The 17,609-nt window shown below is 38.7% G+C and overlaps 2 protein-coding genes across 4 annotated transcripts in view; both read left to right on the forward strand.

Annotated features, from left to right (window-relative positions):
• Positions 1-2,032: 2,032 nt before the first annotated feature.
• Positions 2,033-5,246, forward strand: LOC145985621 (uncharacterized). Its single transcript, XM_083119692.1, has 2 exons — positions 2,033-2,757; positions 5,228-5,246. The coding sequence occupies exons 1-2, from the start codon at positions 2,033-2,035 to the stop codon at positions 5,244-5,246; spliced, it is 744 nt and encodes a 247-aa protein (XP_082975818.1).
• A 4,048-nt stretch (positions 5,247-9,294) lies between these two features.
• The window catches only part of Hip14 (palmitoyltransferase Hip14), a 68,770-nt gene continuing 60,455 nt past the window's right edge, over positions 9,295-17,609 (forward strand). For 2 of the 3 annotated variants that reach the window (XM_083119048.1, XM_083119050.1), the window contains exons 1-3: positions 9,302-9,372; positions 13,062-13,248; positions 15,579-15,722. In XM_083119048.1, coding sequence (XP_082975174.1) covers positions 13,129-13,248; positions 15,579-15,722 — 264 coding nt within the window. In that variant the 5' untranslated portion in view covers positions 9,302-9,372; positions 13,062-13,128. Of the gene's footprint in view, positions 9,373-13,061; positions 13,249-15,578; positions 15,723-17,609 lie in introns of all 3 variants that reach the window. The other variant, XM_083119049.1, reaches the window with a different exon arrangement.

The following is a 17,609-nucleotide window of genomic DNA, read 5'->3' on the forward strand; positions in this document are numbered from 1 at the left end:
ATACATCATTAAGAAATCAAGATTAATGGTTAAATGAACGATAGATTCAAGTCTTGAAGGATTTTTGCTTGACTTTTTGTCTGCAAAAGTATCGATCACTTTGATAGACTCAATTTTTTGGGGGGGATGCTCTGTCATTCTGAATTGAAAGTAAAGCTAGAACAATAAAGCGTTCCTGACTGATTGTACTGTGTAAATAGGTTTTTATAATTTTCAATTAAGAATCTGCCTTTGCTACCGTGACAGGGACAGAGAGACGTGAAACGAGCCGCGCATGCATGAAAATAACTGAATGTCAGGTCAGCAAGCTCTTTCACGTCATTCATGCTCATTATCTTGTGTTTGAAAGAACTTCTAATTGATATTTGTGGCTGAAATAAAAATTTGGAAATGTTTTTCTTTTTTTTTCAATTTCTTTCAGGTTTGTTGCGAAGCTCAGTGTCTACAAAAATTAACACAAAGAAAGTTCTATCACTTTCTGTGTGTCTACAACTGCTTTCATACCCTTTAAAACGATTGTCTAGTTGTGAGAAAATTGTGTCTTTCATCGGGTTATCATCTTGTTACTTTGAACTAGTTCTCTCAAAATCTCGTGAGAGGCTATAGCACCATCAGCTCTCCCCCTATGTACGTCAGTACCACAAGCTTATTACACACTTTGCGCTAGTCATAATTTACATTTCATTCTCAAAGGTACTGTAGAAGGTAACCGGGAAATAACAGTTTTTTGAAACAGTTCAGAATGTGTATTTTTTTTTTTTTTTTGTTAAGAGTTCAAATCTTGAACAGGAAATAAGCCAAACTCAGCTATCAAAATGCTTAATCCAACACGATGGCCACGAAGATAAGAAGTTGTGTATGCTTTTAAAGTGACGCTGTGTGATGTTTTGAAAGCTTTTCTTATGTAATACTAACAAGCAGGAAGCGAAATGAAAGGAGTGAGGCTCTCGGCCTTAGGAACAAAATTGAATCTTTCATTTTATTTTATTATTGACTGTTCAGTGTAAAGTAGATTGATTAATTATCTGGTGTTTTAAGTCCACTTTGTGCACAGTAAGGCTAATCGGGACTGGACCTACAGTTTAAAGTGGCATCCGGACCACTATAGGGTAACTTTTGTGAATAACGCCAGGCGGGAAACAACGCCATTTCAAAGTTTCAACTCTGAAAGCATGGACGCACGTAAAGTTAAGGGGTGACTCACCGTTGTGCGATAAACAATGGTGCCTGGTAGCATTGCTGATAAGAACGGTTGCCATTGTCGAGCCTTCATTTATGAGAAACAGTTTGAACAGTGTAGACGTTTGAGTTGCGTTTCGAGGAAAAAGGGTCCACATTTTCAGCGCGCCGACAAAGGTGAGTGTTTTTCTATTGAAGGATTAGATTTCAAATGTTAACAATGCTGTACGTACACAATACGTTTATTACGTAAGTGAATGATGTGTGTACGGTTTTCATGGTCGGTATCGTAAGTTTAGAACAGTTGGTTAAACTGCAATCTGTTGTTTCGGGAAATAACGCCATCATCGTGTCGGGGAATAACGCCACTCAATTTAAACTCAAATTTAAGGAAATGTTGATTTCGAAAATAGGTTTATCCTTGCTCAGTTACTTTCGAGGCGTACAGATACTTATTCTCAGTTAATTTCCTCTTTCAGATGGCGAGGAAATGTAGAAATATACGGGCCAAATGGTCAGTAGATGACTTGAGGCAAGCTATGGCGGCCATCAAACATGGGATGAAGATAGCATGTGCTGCACGTTTGTTCCAAATTCCTCGCAGAACTTTGAGGGACTGGGTATCGCTGGAACTGGAACTGGAATTAAGACAGAGAACTATTCGTTTACAGAGAGTTGGATTTGGTTTAACCAGAAAAGACTTTGTGAGGCCACTTACAGAATCTGTGAAGAAAACAAACTAAGCAATTCTTTTCGAAATGGGATAGCTGGAAAAGACTGGTTTTATGCATTTAGTTCAAGGCATCCAGACATCGTTTGCAGAAAGGCGGAAAACTTATCCTACGGGCAACTCATGAAATTCAACAAAACAATAGTGAATGATTTTTATACACTCCTTGAGAATACAATTGAAACTTTAAAGTTAGAAGCCAAACCAGAACTCATTTACAACGCAGATGAAACGGGATTACAACTAACATACAACAACAATCGGAAAATTCTTGCACTCAAAGGGAGCAAAGGAGTTCACAATGCTACACACGGTGAGATAGGTGAAACTGTGACTATTGTTGCATGCACCAATGCTTCTGGATCAAATTGGATTCCTCCAATGGTTTTGTACAAGGGGAAATATGGGAAGAAGGAATTTGGTGACGGTCTTCCCCCAGGCAGCATCTACGCTATGACTCCTAAAGGCTACATCACAAAGGCTGAATTCCTTACATTCCTTGGACATTTCAACGACCACCGGTTACCTGGCCGAGCGCTGCTTCTTGTAGATGGTCATAGCAGTCATCTTGACATTACAATTGTAAATGCTGCTGAAGACATGAATATTCAACTTCTGTGTCTGCCTGCACACTGTACTCACGAATTTCATCCACTGGACAAGAGTGTCTTCAAGTCCCTGAAAATGTACTGGAATGAATCAGTTGATAGTTATCGACGACAGTATCCTGGCAGAGCACTTGGGAAGCTGAAATTCCCAAAACTGTTCTCACACGCTTGCCTGCGTTCTGCAACATCTAAGAATGCAATTGCAGGCTTTACATCTACAGGCATCTATCCTTTCAACAGGTGCGTTATTACGGACCACGCTTTTGCCCCGAGTGAAGTCTCAGAGCGAGAACTACAAGGGTCGTTCAAGGTTGACCGGGATTTTCGTACGTAAAAAATCGACGAAGAGCCGGATCATGATGAAACGTGCGGGTGACGTAATGTATTCCTTCGCGAGTAACTAGCGCCCGGCATGACGTATTTCGCGCATGCGCAGCAGTTGCAGCGAACATGGCGGCAAGCAGTGTGTCTGTGGCTGTGGAGCAGCGGTGTGTAATCAAATTTCTCGTGAAGGAGAAAGTGAAACCAGCTGAGATTTTCAGACGATTGCAAGCACAGTATGGTGAACAAACGATGTCGCGGATAAGAGTGTACGAATGGTGTGAGCAGTTTCGCGAAGGACGGGAGCTGGTGACAAATGAAGCGCATGGACACATTCGCCCGACTGCAGTCACACCAGTGAATATCGCACGTGTTGAGCAAATGATTCTTGAGAACCGGCGAGTAACAGTGCGGGATATTGCTGCCGAGGTGAATATCAGTGTCGGGAGTGTTGAGACAATCATTCACGACCACTTACGCTTCCGCAAAATCTGTGCGAGGAGGGTTCCCCGCCAGCTGACATTCGATCAGAAGTGGACACGCAGGACGGTCTGTGAACAGCTTCTGAATCGGTTTCGAGCAGAAGGTGATGAATTGTTGCAATCCATCATCACGTGTGATGAAACATGGTTGCACAATTCAACCCCAGAGGCCAAAAGATGCAGCATGGAGTGGCGGCATAAAGGTTCCCCGCCCCCCAAGAAAAGCAAAACGCAGCCGTCCGCTGGAAAGATCATGGCAAGTGTCTTCTGGGTCATGAAGGGCGTTATTCATGTGGATTTTCTGGACAAAGGGAGCACGATTAATGCCCAGTATTACTCCACATTGTTGAGTGGTGCTGTACGAAAGTCCATTCGCAAGAAAAGACCTGGGATATTGTCTGAAAATGTCATTCTTCTCCATGACAATGCCCGCCCTCACACGGCCAATGTGACAACAACAACTCTGGCCGACATGCGCTGGGAAGTTCTGCCCCATCCCCCCTACAGTCCGGATTTAGCCCCCAGTGATTATCATTTGTTTGCACCCCTTAAAGACCATCTGGGAGGGGAGAAATTCACAACAGACGAAGCACTGCGGAGCGATGTCCTCCAGTGGCTACGACAACAACCAAGTTCTTTCTACGCCAAAGGAATTCGGGAGCTGCCAGAACGATGGCAACGGTGCCTCGGCGCGCACAGAGAATACTTTGAAAAACTGACATAGTTTGGTGTTTCTTCTGCTACCTATTTCCTCTGCAGAAATAAAAGTCCCGGTCAACCTTGAACGACCCTTGTAGCAACCACAACTGAAAAAACGCCTACACCCCATTCACCAGAAACAAGTACCCTATCCATCCACAAGGTATTACCGACTCCTAACATAGAGAGGAGCACTGTCAGGCGTCGCTCTCTAAATACCAAAGGAGTATTGGTGACACGGACCTTGTTTGCAGAACAATCCTCTTCCGCTTCGTCAGGCACAAACAAACAGTACAGCTCCACCTGCTCCAAAAAGAAGGACCGGGACTTGTATTGTGGAGACTGTGGAGGATACTATCATGATGACAGAATTCGTAAAAACTGGATACAGTGCATAGAATGCAAAGTTTGGTATCATGAAATGTGTGATTCAGGCAATATCAACAAGTGTGGCCTGTGCACATTGTGTGACGAGGGTTGTGCAATGATCTCTGACAGCGATGAGTAGCACCACGAATGTGTGTGTGTGTGGCTGCCATACTCAAATGCACGTGCCAAGTATTCATGCTTTTTCTAATAATTTACTACAGTAATTATTTTTCCTAGTACAGTTTAGTAAAGAAAATGTTAATGTTTTACTTGTAATTAAGATAATGTGAATGTTTTACTTGTAATTATGATAATGTGAATGTTTTACTTGTAATTAAGAACATGGCGTTATTACCAGTGGCGAAGCGTGCTGTCTCTGGAAGGGTAGGCACAGGACGGAGCAGGGATTGGGTGGAGGGGAATATGTGATTTTTTTAACAGTAGTATGTTAAAATATAGCCCCTAGAAAATAAAAGATAACATATTGCCTGAATCTCGTCTACTACTGTTCGAAAAAGTCGGGATAGTGATTGTAAAGGATAATGTAGTGATTAACGCTCTCGCCTTATAATCAAGAAGTAGAAGGTTCGGTTCCTCCTGGAGGCATTGGTTCAGATTCTACTTTAATCTAGTCTCGATTAGATATCTGAGAATAAAGGCGCTTCTGTCTCGAAGGTCAGAAAAAAGTGACAATGAGACTCGATGTTCTGACCACGCGTCACCCAATGAAAAAGCCATTCTGTCAGGCCCTAGCCATCTTACATTTGTTAGATTAAAGCTGCTCGTAAAAATTATTTGCTACTTCAATAACAGTATTGTAAATATTTCTCTCATTACAGAAATGGTTGGTTCACTTGATTGTCACTTAGAGTTTATTTCTTTTTAATGCTGACCTCCGCGGCGGATTGGTTATAACAGCGTGCTACGACAAGGGCATCAGGTTCGAATCCCCACATGGTGTTCTTTGTGAGTGTCCCTTCGTCAATGTCATCATATTATCCCTCATTCTCATCTTTCCAATTAGCCAAAAATGGCAGAAAGCCAAGTAAAATAAACTAAATCTATCAATCAATTATTTCTTTTTAACTCTTTTATGCATATAATTCTTCTTCAACAGGCGACTTTTAAAAAAAATATATAATATGACTTAGAAAATGATGAAATGCTAAATGAGAACACGGACACCTTTCTGTGTAACACACCGACCAAAAAATTTCAGTAACATGGATTTTCTTTATACGTTTGCATTGTACGTACTTTGCCTCATTTTAAAAGTAGCGCGTTTTCAGTTATGTCACTAATCATGAAAGGAAATTTCGCCTCAATATCCCTTTCCTCAAAGAAATAAAATACTTTCCCCTCTCTGAATCGAGATTGGTGTGGGGCACATCCAGCAGCTAACACTTCGCGAAAAGCGGTTCCTCAAAAGAGCTGAAAGCACCAAACTTAACACTGGTAACCAATTTGCATGCATTATTTGCAGTTGGAATTCTAATAATGCCTACTTGATAGGTTAGGAGGCCAGGCTTAGAGGTGTTAGCAACACATTTTCGCTACATGTTAGCAGCTGGGTGTGCTCCGCTCCCGGCACAGCTGTGAATCTTCATGGAAACGCTGCTTCTCAACAAGCTCTGTACGTCCACTGCCTTCTTCGTCACGCGCTCGTACACGATCGGCACTCTTCGGAAGTCAGGGAGAGAGGGTGAGAGAGAGAAAAGAGGCCGGCCTCTCAGGTTACATTACAGGCGAACGCGCCCCTGAAATTATGCTGTTATAGGACCAGCTGAGGCACTCTCAGGCGGGCCTCGCTGAATGCGCAGATACGGTTCCAGGCAGGGTTGCAAACTTGCGGTAATTATCGGAAGACCTAGAATTTCAGTTTTCTTTTATTAAGCGTTGTTTAATGAAATTTATAAGTAATAAAATAATCCGTAATAGACAAATATATTAGGGTGGGCCAGGCCTCCGGGCCTCATAGGACGCTTCGCCACTGGTTATTACCCGACAGGTCTGGAAATAACGCCATTTTGCATTAACACAGAATTTAGTATTTTATTGCTTTCATTATAACAGTGCAATCAATAATTTATTATTACACAATAAAGGAAAGTTCATTCTCCTATACATGTAAGTTTCATGTTCCTAACAATAAAAATGTATGAGTTTTAGAACGAAATGACCAATTGGTGGCGTTATTCACCGAAGTTACCCTATATGACTCCACCGGGGTTCAATGTAAAAGTGTTGGAGCAGATAAATATCACTTCTAAGTCATTACAAACAGAATTTCTTGATATTATGGCCGTATATGATCTCAAGTAAAGCTCTCCTGCAAATGACTTGAGTTTCGGGAATCATTTGAATAACTTAGAGAAGCGACGAATAGTGTGAAGTGGGTAATTTCAAGCGAATTATCTGGCAAAAGATTGAGGAGTCTTCAGGACCAGACTTACCAACAGAGAGAACTAGTTCAAAGTAACAAGATGATAACCCGATGATAGACACAATTTTCTCACAACTGGACAATCGTTTTAAAGGGCCTGAAAGCAGTTGTAGATACTTAGAAAGTGATACAACTTTATTTTTGTTAAGTTTTTTAGACACTGAGCTTCGCAACAAACCTGAAATAAATTGCAAAACATTTCCAAACTTTTATTTCATTCACAAATATTATTAATTACTCAGTAAAAAACTTGGGTAAAATCGAAGTGCTGAACGTAACTTTCCATATAAAATGATCCTCGATTATAATTTTTGTCTTTGATCAACTTTTAAAACGAAGGTTAAATATGGTAGTTAATTAAAAAAATGTTGTATATCGTAGGATATCCCGCCTTCTCTACAACGCAGCTATGTAATATCCAACCTTAGAATCCCAGCTCCCACCGAACACTGAAAAAAAAAAAAATCTGCGTATGATAGTGGCATGAGGTGCACGTTGTTGGGTTATTTTTTGTACAAATACCGATTTCCTGCCCAGCGTTGCAATCCTAGCTTAATTGTGTTAAACTTTGCATAATTTTACCCCGCAAGCATGGGCGTCCGGAAGGGGGGGCCGTGGCCCTCCCCTGGAAAATGAAAGTCAACCAAAAATTATATATTTGTCACATATAATTTCATTTCAGCCACAATTATATGTCTTAATTATTGCATGAACATGATAAATTCAAATTTAAGCAATGTTTTTTGAGGGAACAACACTACTATTGGGGAAAAATTTACCTTGTTTGCCCCCCTGGAAGAAAATACCTTCCTTGCCCCTCCCTGGAAAGAATCCTGCGGACGTCCATGCCCGCAAGCATTCCTTGCTTAGGATAGTGGGAAGTAGTGACATAATTGCTTCAGACGTGCATCTATACGAAGCCACCAGCCTCTCGCCTCTCACGTCACTATAATCTGCCTGCAGCGGACCAGTCTAACCAAGAGTCTAGAAATTCAATAGTCTTCCGGCCTTTTGGGGCCCTTTTACCTCGGGGTTCCATTTTACCGACCCCCAGCTGTTCCAGCCTAGTTACGCGCCTGCCATCAGCTGGCATTTTCCAAAAATGAAAGTCAGCACAGTTAAAAAACTAAGACGTGGACTTACACACATCAAACTTCGCCTACAATCAGCTTGTATCCAACCGCTGCACGGGCCGCGTTCAACCGGCACAATAACCAAATGTAGGGGTCTGGGTTTTCGGCCTGTGTATAGGTCCAGAGGTAACCCACCATCGTGAGGAAATTGGAGAGCTGCGAATGAGTAGCGTAATCCGGTCTCGGAAATCTCCTATAACGGCTGAGGGTTCGACGTGCTGACCCCACGTCACTTCGTTTTCGCCACAACACTAATACCACACACGCGTTCAGAAAAAGAAACCGACACTACATACTGACTGCGAACTGAGAAACAAGAATGTTGATTTGAACCGTCAATATTCCTCCACTTCACTTTCAATTGTTGGCATTTAAAATGATTACATTCGTTTCTTCGAGGAACAATTGTTTATATTCCAGCACTGTTACCTGACATCTGAAAATAGGGGTATGATGTAAGAAGTTATTTATACGCTAGAAACTCCTTCCTTCTACCTTATTTCATGGAATATACAAGTAAAAAGGACTTGACATGTTTTATTTTTTGTAGTGTCTGCTGCCACGTTGTTTTTCTGCTGGAACCTCAAAAGAGATGCGCGTTGCAGCAGACTCGGCCTTTGATTTATCGTGATTTCATCATGCTATATATGCAATTACGTCTGTAACACATACTGTGAAGTTGTAGCGATTACTATCACAAAAATGTTTTAACATTAGGTCCCTTAGCATTCTTCTAATAACAAACATAAATGCTCTCGTAGTTAGGTTAGGTTCTGCTAGCATTAAAATAATATCACTAAATGCTTTCTAAAGAAAAAGATTCTAAATTACATGTACATTCATTGCCACTAATCATAAACCTGCATTTTTCTCGTCTTCATCTGTTCTTAAGATTTGTAACACCCCTCTTAGCAGACGAATTACGTGGCAGGAGCAAATTTGACGCTTATTCTTACTGCTGACACGTGCGTGGCAGCAGACTCGGCCTTCTTTCAAGCAAAGAACATCTGCTCCAGAATCAGGCACCTCACTGCTGATGGACAATTCGCCTACTAATATCTTTGCATCTTCTAGAAATATGGCAATGTTGCATGGTTCTGCTACTCGAGGTTCTATAATCTTGAGCTAACTGAGTTCCAGTTTGAAAGTAATATAAATTCCTACTTGTTCGTATTAACTGTGTGGGTTATTTTTCACATAATCAAAATGAAAAATTTGGAAATATATTTATCTCTGAAAAAGCACTAGAATAAAGTGTTGTGTTTACTACAAACACATAAAACTTGTGCAACAACAACTTGGTGCATAGTTGGCCAAATGTTAGCAATTGTCAGAAGCACTGCACCAAACAAACATGGCAGGTGGTGAGGACGATCCGTCATGCAATCCGGTGAATTTTATGGCACAAGTAAGTAATATTTATTGTGAATTCATAGCAAATATGGCTAATTTTCAACACATCATGCTTTCTGGTAGTTAGAATTTGGGAGGCACTTTCTTGATACCCACGTGATTTTATTGGGTTCGGACTGGTTGCGTTATGCAAATACTTTTCGTTCTTAATGTATCTTAATGGATTATGTGTGCAGTTGATCGTGAATAATATTTACCTACATGTTCGTAAATATTGTAAATTTCTTTCTGATGTATCACACTTCTGTTAATGTCGAAACACAGCACCTGTTAAAGAGGGGCGGGTAAAGCTATCACGATTCCTCATATCGCTCTTTTACAAATCTTTGTGTGTTGCATTTTATAGGTTGTTCACACGTTTCTTGGATAAAAAGAGTTTCCAAAACAATCTTAAATGTAGAAATAAAAAAGAAAACTACTCATTTTGCCTATTAAATACGATTGTCCGGCAGAGTGATTCATAAGCAGAGGAGAGTGATTCATAAGTGACATCACAACTAGAAATATAAGCGTATCTGATTAGGGAATGTAGTATACGGTAGTGCAGTCTGGAGCTAGGCCTTGTGTAATAGAGGAAAAGTTAATTGTAATTGCTTGTGAGCCGATTATTTATAAATAGTGGATTCATGTGCCAGTACTGCATCCTGGGGTGACTAGAGCATTATGATAGAGGCTACGTTATACCAAACTTCCTACCCTCGCCCCTCTACACTATTTTAACACTTTTACAACAAAAGAGATTTGGTAAAAGTTCGGTATATCGGAGACACATTTCTTCATTTTTACACAAGAAACTACTTACGGAAATGAGTTTCTGCAAGCTTTCCAACATTCGTCGAGGCATGTTCTTTCATCGTGGAATGTATTTGACTGGGAAATCCTGTATTTTTCAAGAGAAATAACTCACCGACGCACAATTGCCATTGCTTTCGCTATGTGAACTGCATGCTGCGTACGTTTGATGACGTAAGCCCCTGTCAGTGCAAACCCCTTTTTTTTTTCACTAAGCTTGCCTAACTGAACCAAACCAAACCTAACCTAACTTTATATAAATGGTTCGTGCAGCTATCCGTCAGCTACCCTGCATAATGGTTCGTGGGGCTATCCTTGACTGGTTCGTGGGGCTATCCGTCAGCTACGCGTGCATAATGTAAAATTTTCACACGTGAAGAACACGATAGTAGGTATTTTTCGATGAAGAAGGTTGGAAACACTGCATACCCACAACATGAATCAAAATGTGCCCGCCATAACGTGTGTTACAAAAGCGAAGAAAGGAATAAAAAAAATCGCACTGTATGTGAAAAATTGTCTTTGTTTTCGTGTAAAAAGCATAATGGCACCTTGAACTATGTTCCGCAATACACAATTGGTAAGTACAAACCATGCGAAACACAAAATATCAGATTTTAATGTGTCTCCGATATACCAAACTTTTACCGTATTATTACTACTTTGATCTAGTCAAAACACCTATAACTGATTTATTTCGTCCTTTTTAACTTTGCTACCTACTTATTCTGCATTGCGGAACATTCTACAAGGTGTAATTATGAATTTCTCACGAATATAATTTCAATATTTCATATTACGAGTAATTATTGTTGTCATTTTTTTTCGCTTCCGTTACACACCATATGGCGCAAGCATTCTAGATCATCGTGCTTGTGTTTTATCGATTTGGAGTGGGTATGCAGTGTTTCCAACCTTCTAAACAAAAAAATACCTACTTCCATGTTATTAATTTTCTATTTTTTCCCGTGTTTGAAATTATGCTAATACCTAAGATTTGGGGCCGTATAACCATTGACGGATAGCTCCACGAACCATTCACGGTAAGGTTAGGTTAGGCAAGCATAAAATTTGGGGTCGCATCAAACACTGGCTGGTTGGAAACAGTGACAGGGGGTTACATCATCAAATGCACGGAACATCTGGTTCTCGTAGAGGAAGTACATGGAAGGAACGGCAATTGCGATATTTTTATACATATAAACATGAATTATCGCTAAAAAAGATGAAACGATGACAGAAAATACTACACTACAGAAAGTGATTTGCGTAAGTAGTTTCTTCTGTAAAAATGAAGAAATCGGTTTTGACTAGTTCAAAGTATTACTGATAGTATCTCCAATTTCATTAATATTTGGTATACTAAGTAAATTTGGCCTTCTAATCAGTATTCTGTTGTTAAAATGCGGGAGTCACGTCTGATTGCAAGAATTGAAGATCTTCTTTTACAACTTCTACATGTTAATGAACAATTTCTAGACGTCACCCCAACATGTTAACCTCAGATAAATCATCGTGACTAATTATTTCGTGAGTATAAGAAGTAGGATAGAAATTAGAGAAGGGTGGGCCGAAACTAACTAGGCAGACATTATGTCATTTTGATGGTGCCTACGAACCACGGAAACCTATAGAGGAAAAATGACATGGCTACAATTAGCCACATTATGTGCTGTACAACAAAGAAAGGAACATGTTCAGTAACCCAACAGGAAGTAAATCAGTAATACAAGAAACTGTGTGAAAACAACATATTCAGAAGGAAGTGGTTATGTTTTATTTCGTCTCAGCCTACAAGTAATTTATTTGTAAATCTTGTTGCCCGGTTAACATCTACATGTTTGCACTTGTCCTTCTGATACTGGTTGTCTGTGAGACACTAAACACTTATGAAAGGGCTGACAGGCTGTGATTTAACTACAAATCCTGTGTGTGAACCTAATAATTCAAGGCCACTATATGCCTCCAACAGGTATCCAACCCAGGATCCTTTGATTACAAGGCGATCGTGATGTCATTGGGGATGCTGAAACAAATAAAGTGTGCGTGTACAACAGTAATGTTAGTGAACTTTAGTGTCAGTAATTATTAAAAAATGATTGTTTTCAGTCCATTCAGAGGTGAACCTGCACAGTATTTGTTATTTTCTTATATTGCATAATATTCCTACTGTTTTTGGGTAATCATCAAACATAAAAATGATGCAAAACAAGAAAATAACCCCCCACACACACAAAATAGAAATGATCCCACCACAGAAAGGTCTGGGCTTGGATTACAGTTAGGGTATTGACTTTTCTTTGAATTTTATCTATTTTCTAACTAACTAATTCTTTGACATTTCAAAACATTTTATTCCTCCAACAATGAAGTCTTCCTTCATAGTGGCCTTCCTACCAGTCTCTTACCATCAGGTTACCGAACAAGGACCCTGTAAATTTTTCTTCACTCTCCCATGTATATCTCATGGTCTATCCAATGAGGTTATACTAAATCATACTATTAACCATTGACTAACCAAAATTAAACAACAAATTAAGTCTATAAATAGAGTTAAATTTGTTTGGTTTAGTTAATTGTCATCCTTATATGTCGGATAGAAAATGTACTGAGAATTTTTTCATACATTTGACATTTTTTTAAATTGATTTCTTCCAGTTTGGTAATAAAGATTTGTGAAGAACTTGTTTTGTGTATGATTTTCACTACAGAAATGAACTTGTCAGAATATCCTCAAAATTGTTTAATGAATTATATTTTCATGTTTGTTTTAATAATGTCAGTAAATCATATCATCAAACTAACATATCAATGGTATGGTTATAATTTGTTATAGGAACAAATATCAGAAACATTTTTCTAAAGTAATGAATTCTTGTGGGTCTTTTCCAGGAATTATTTTGAGGCATTTGTTGACAATTATTACATTAATATTTAGTGTGTGTAAGTTGGAGCTTATATGAAAGCAGTCACAGTAACTAAAAAGAGAGAGTTGATTGTTACCAAATATTCTGGCTACATGTTTCAGCACAAAGCACAGGCACTTTCTTCAGGATATTTCTTCAACTCATACTCGCAGGTAAAATTTTAATGATAGATATGATGTAAGCATATTATCACAGGAATTAGAAGAATAAGATGCTATTTCTTGCAAAATAATGAACACATTGGTGAGTTATCGTCAATGGAGTTTTTTTGTAACTAATAGTAAGATCTTGAGAACTTCGTGCCTGTCACAATCAGGGTTGGAAAATTCTACATGATACTATATGAAATGAAAATGTACTTACTCAAATGATAGTAATGTTCACTACTCAAATTTTCTACTGTAGTGTGTCTGCAGTTCTTGAGATAGTTAACACAGATCAACAGCTGATCACTCACAAGAACTGTAATATGTTGGTCTACTAAGATTGTTGCAAATTGTTATTGTTTACTGTGTAAATATCTTAATGCACTCTTTAGTTACTAGCTGAGTTAAACAACTCCGCCATGAGTTAACTTGGAAAAAAGCTGGATTCTTGACTGCGTGCCATTGCTTATACAGTGGAGCTTTACTTTTACATTTCTCAGGGGAACAAGGTGAAAAATCTTAAAATGTAAAATCTGGAAAAAGTTTATAAAATTCTTCTATTGGAACCTTGAGGAATGAATATATAATACAGGGAAATGTAAAATCAGGATTCCACCTGTCTATATGAGGTCATCCATTTTGTACCCATCTCCTGATAAAGCAACAATGTGATTAACATAACAAAATTTCATGCAAACCAGTCCACAACGAAAAGGTAAGATATTACATTTTTGCCATCATTTGCAGAATGATTGCAAATTTTATGATGTTGCCCATGAAAGTATGGAAACAAGCAGTGCCGGATCTACAAGCCGCAAAACCCTGCAGTGCAGGGGGCCCGGAGACAAGCAAGTCTTTAGTGGGCCCTCAGCCATTGACATAGTAGAGGGTTCGCGTATGTAAAAATTAAATGTAGTTACTCAGGGGTACAGAAACGAATACAACATAGTACAGGTGAAGGTAAAGTTTTCTGTGCATATAGCACTGTGCCATGAAGGTACATTTAAGGTATGTGGGGGTAGGCCCCACATATTTTCAATTTCTGACATCTTGGAGATTATGTGATCAGCATCATGCTCCGGCTGCATTTACCCCCCCCCCCCACTGGGTACCATTTGATTTGAGGCTGGGTGGGCCCTGGAGCTGCTTTATGAGGGGACAAAGCCGAAAGAATTTCGACCTTAATTCACCCACTCCGGGTCTCCCGCATGGTAGTCAGACTAGAATCTAATCAGGCTAGAATTTCACCAAAAATGCAGCGGTGAAGGTTTCTTCTACCTATCTTTAATCAGAAATAGTTACGACTGCATGATTGTAACAAATGTATCAATTTCCAGGTGTGAGAAAACAGTGTTACATATATCACATCACCATGGATGCCGAAACCGGGTGGGTGGCATAAGGGCCTGGGCCCCTCCAGTTCTCGTTTGGCCCCTTCAATAGGGGCCCAATGTATAACTTTAAACATATTACATAACTTTTGCACACACAGGTGGGAAGCTACGCAGGATTCTGCTCTGAATGGGCAGAGTCCATAATGTGGGACTATCACTCAGACTGAGTGTCTTTCTTGTGCTTGTGCGTTTACAATTACAGTACTTTCTTTTTCAAACCGACAATGAATTAAGGAAAACGCATGGTATATTGTGAATGAATATGTGCGAGAATAGAGGAAGAAGCATGGGGATACTGTAGTCTTCATGCTCTTCAATGAGCCAGTCCATTGCAAAATAGGCACCTTTGTGTCCCTTCCGAAAAGTCAAGCATAAGTTCAAAATATTCTGTTTTCAATATGCCACTGTTTTATATAATCAGGATTAGTATTTTTTTTACATATACCTGTAAACAAGTGTGTGCTACTTCATACTGCATTGATATGTCTGAAAGTTGCAGTGTTACATATTTATATCAATGCTTATTATTTCAGTTAATCCAGACTTTCGTTAAACCGGTCAACTAATCCCCCCCCCCCATTAGTCCAGATTCACGATATATATATATATATAGTATATAGAGTGTGTGTGTGTGAAAGTAGGTAGAGGGGTCATTTGGTAATATTTTGCGGGGGCCCAAGATTTGTAGATCTGGCACTGGAAACAAGTAGAAATTCTCTATTGTATATTTTAATGTAGAGTTATTAGTGATATGGAGCAAGTTTTAGCAGCCTTAAATTTAGCATATCCAAGCATAAAATGGAATTAAAACACACACACACATACGTTATGCTTATCCATGGTTTAATTGGTTTAATTTCTGGTATAATAAACAGTTGATTTCAGATTTCCTTAGATTAAATATAACTTAAAAATAACTTTAACATCATCTATTTTTTTCAGGATGCCTGCAAACCAGGTGCATTATACAAAACAGAAAGGGACCAGGATCACAGAGGTGAGGCCAACACCATATTTCAAGAGCCGGCCAAGAATGCAACTACCGAGGTTGATTACAGTGGATTTGACATTGTGAAGGCAACACAGGTAATATCCTATCACATCCTCTGTAGCTATGGAAGAAAAATTAATTAAATAACCGTAATTAAGAAGCAAAGGGTAGAAGTACACTGAAGTGCATGTGTTTTGTATGTTTTATACCCATGGCTTGGTTGATGGAACAGCACATTAAACAATGCTAAGATTTTGTGGTTGCCAAAAATTCCTGTTTGTGCTTGATCTTTTCTCAATTTATAAACGCCCACCATCAAAGAACAGATCTTGGGTTTTGTCTCATGGGTTTGAAAATACATTGTAAAGCAATCAATATTCATTCATTATTTTATTTCACGTTTCTGCCACTTTTGGCTACTTGCGAAGATGAATGGTGGGTCACCCATTACACTCTGCCAGAACAATAACTAGGTTTTTTTTAACGGTAGAGTTGTCATATTTTGCTGTATGGAACAATATTTAGACCAGGCATTTCAAACTTGCAGCCTTCATAAACATTTATTGCTTCCTTCTTAGCTCTTTTATTATATTATATTTACAGTAGAGCGTCGATTATCCAAAGTAATTGGGGGACATGGGTGTTCGGAAAACTGGTTTGTTCGGATAATCGAACTGTACATGTTTATTTGCCAAAAAGAAGTACTGTACAGTAAATTTATTCATAAAAACAGGCATCTCTTTAAGTATGTATTACAAAGTAACGTACAAAGGCAACTTTAGTAGGAATATATAGTATGTGGTACAGTTTATTAAACAAAAATATGTACATATTACATACGCATTTTGCATGAACAATACACACAGTACACAAAATTAACGTTAAAAAAAATCCTTTATTTTGGTCTGTCTAAGCAAGCCTACACGCTTACGAGCAGCTAAGTCACGTACTTTTTTCATTACAGATATCTGAAAGTGAGCGAGTACACAGTTCGGTTAAGCGGTCGTTCGGTTGACCGACGTTTGGATAATCGACGCTCTACTGTACTTATGCACACATGGGAAAGGTTTAATAACAGCGACATTGATATTGTCAATTTCTTATTCTAACAAATGCAAACTGTAACTTGCAAGATTGCTATATTTTTGCTTATAATTCCATGCAAATAGAATAATACTTAGAAATTAAACTAGTTTTGAACTTCTCAGTTAATCTGTTACCTGTAGTTTCTTTATCTTGTTTATTGCAAATTTTGTGGAACAAAGTCGGTGACAAAATATTGAAATTTTAAAAAAATATCTGCTATATGCAATCCAATGTAATAATACTTATATTTTTTAATAATAGAAAATGAAATAACATCATCAGTGCTGAAAAGTTGAGACCCTCAGAATTTTGATTTTGTACCTAATGGCCCTATAGAACCTTACTCTACCTGTCACAGATCACAGATACTTTGCAATGCAACTCTCTACCTGTCACAGATCACAGATACTTTGCAATGCAACTAGAAGCGGCTAACAATTTTTGTCTACCTGCCAGCTTTTGCAAGATGATAGATGGGAGATGCTAGTCGGCAAGGTTCTGCCACACCAGAAAATCATAGAATATATGTTGCTAAGTTTGTTATGTACCAAACGTTTTTGAAATGTACAAGACAATCTCTTTCCGCAGTCCTGTAATATGTTAAATTTCATATAAATTTTCTTACATTTATTAATATTTTTCTGTAACAATTTTTTAAACAGAAAATAAACATTGTAATAAAAGTTACTGAAAACATATTTTCGATATGTAATATAGAAGTAACTAATGAAAATCAACTGAAAAAGTCCTCTTTGGATTCAAAATCGCCTTTGACTGTGAAATCTGAAGCAGAATCCTAGTAAATAATTTCCACATGTGCATATAAATCATAACAGTGCTCTTCTCAAGAGTATAAGCAAAAGCGCAATGTAATTTGACACTATTACAAGTAAAAA

The sequence above is a fragment of the Lepisma saccharinum genome, chromosome 3, assembly GCF_977018435.1.
Source record: "Lepisma saccharinum chromosome 3, izLepSacc3.1, whole genome shotgun sequence".
NCBI classification, from domain to species: Eukaryota; Metazoa; Arthropoda; class Insecta; order Zygentoma; family Lepismatidae; genus Lepisma; species Lepisma saccharinum.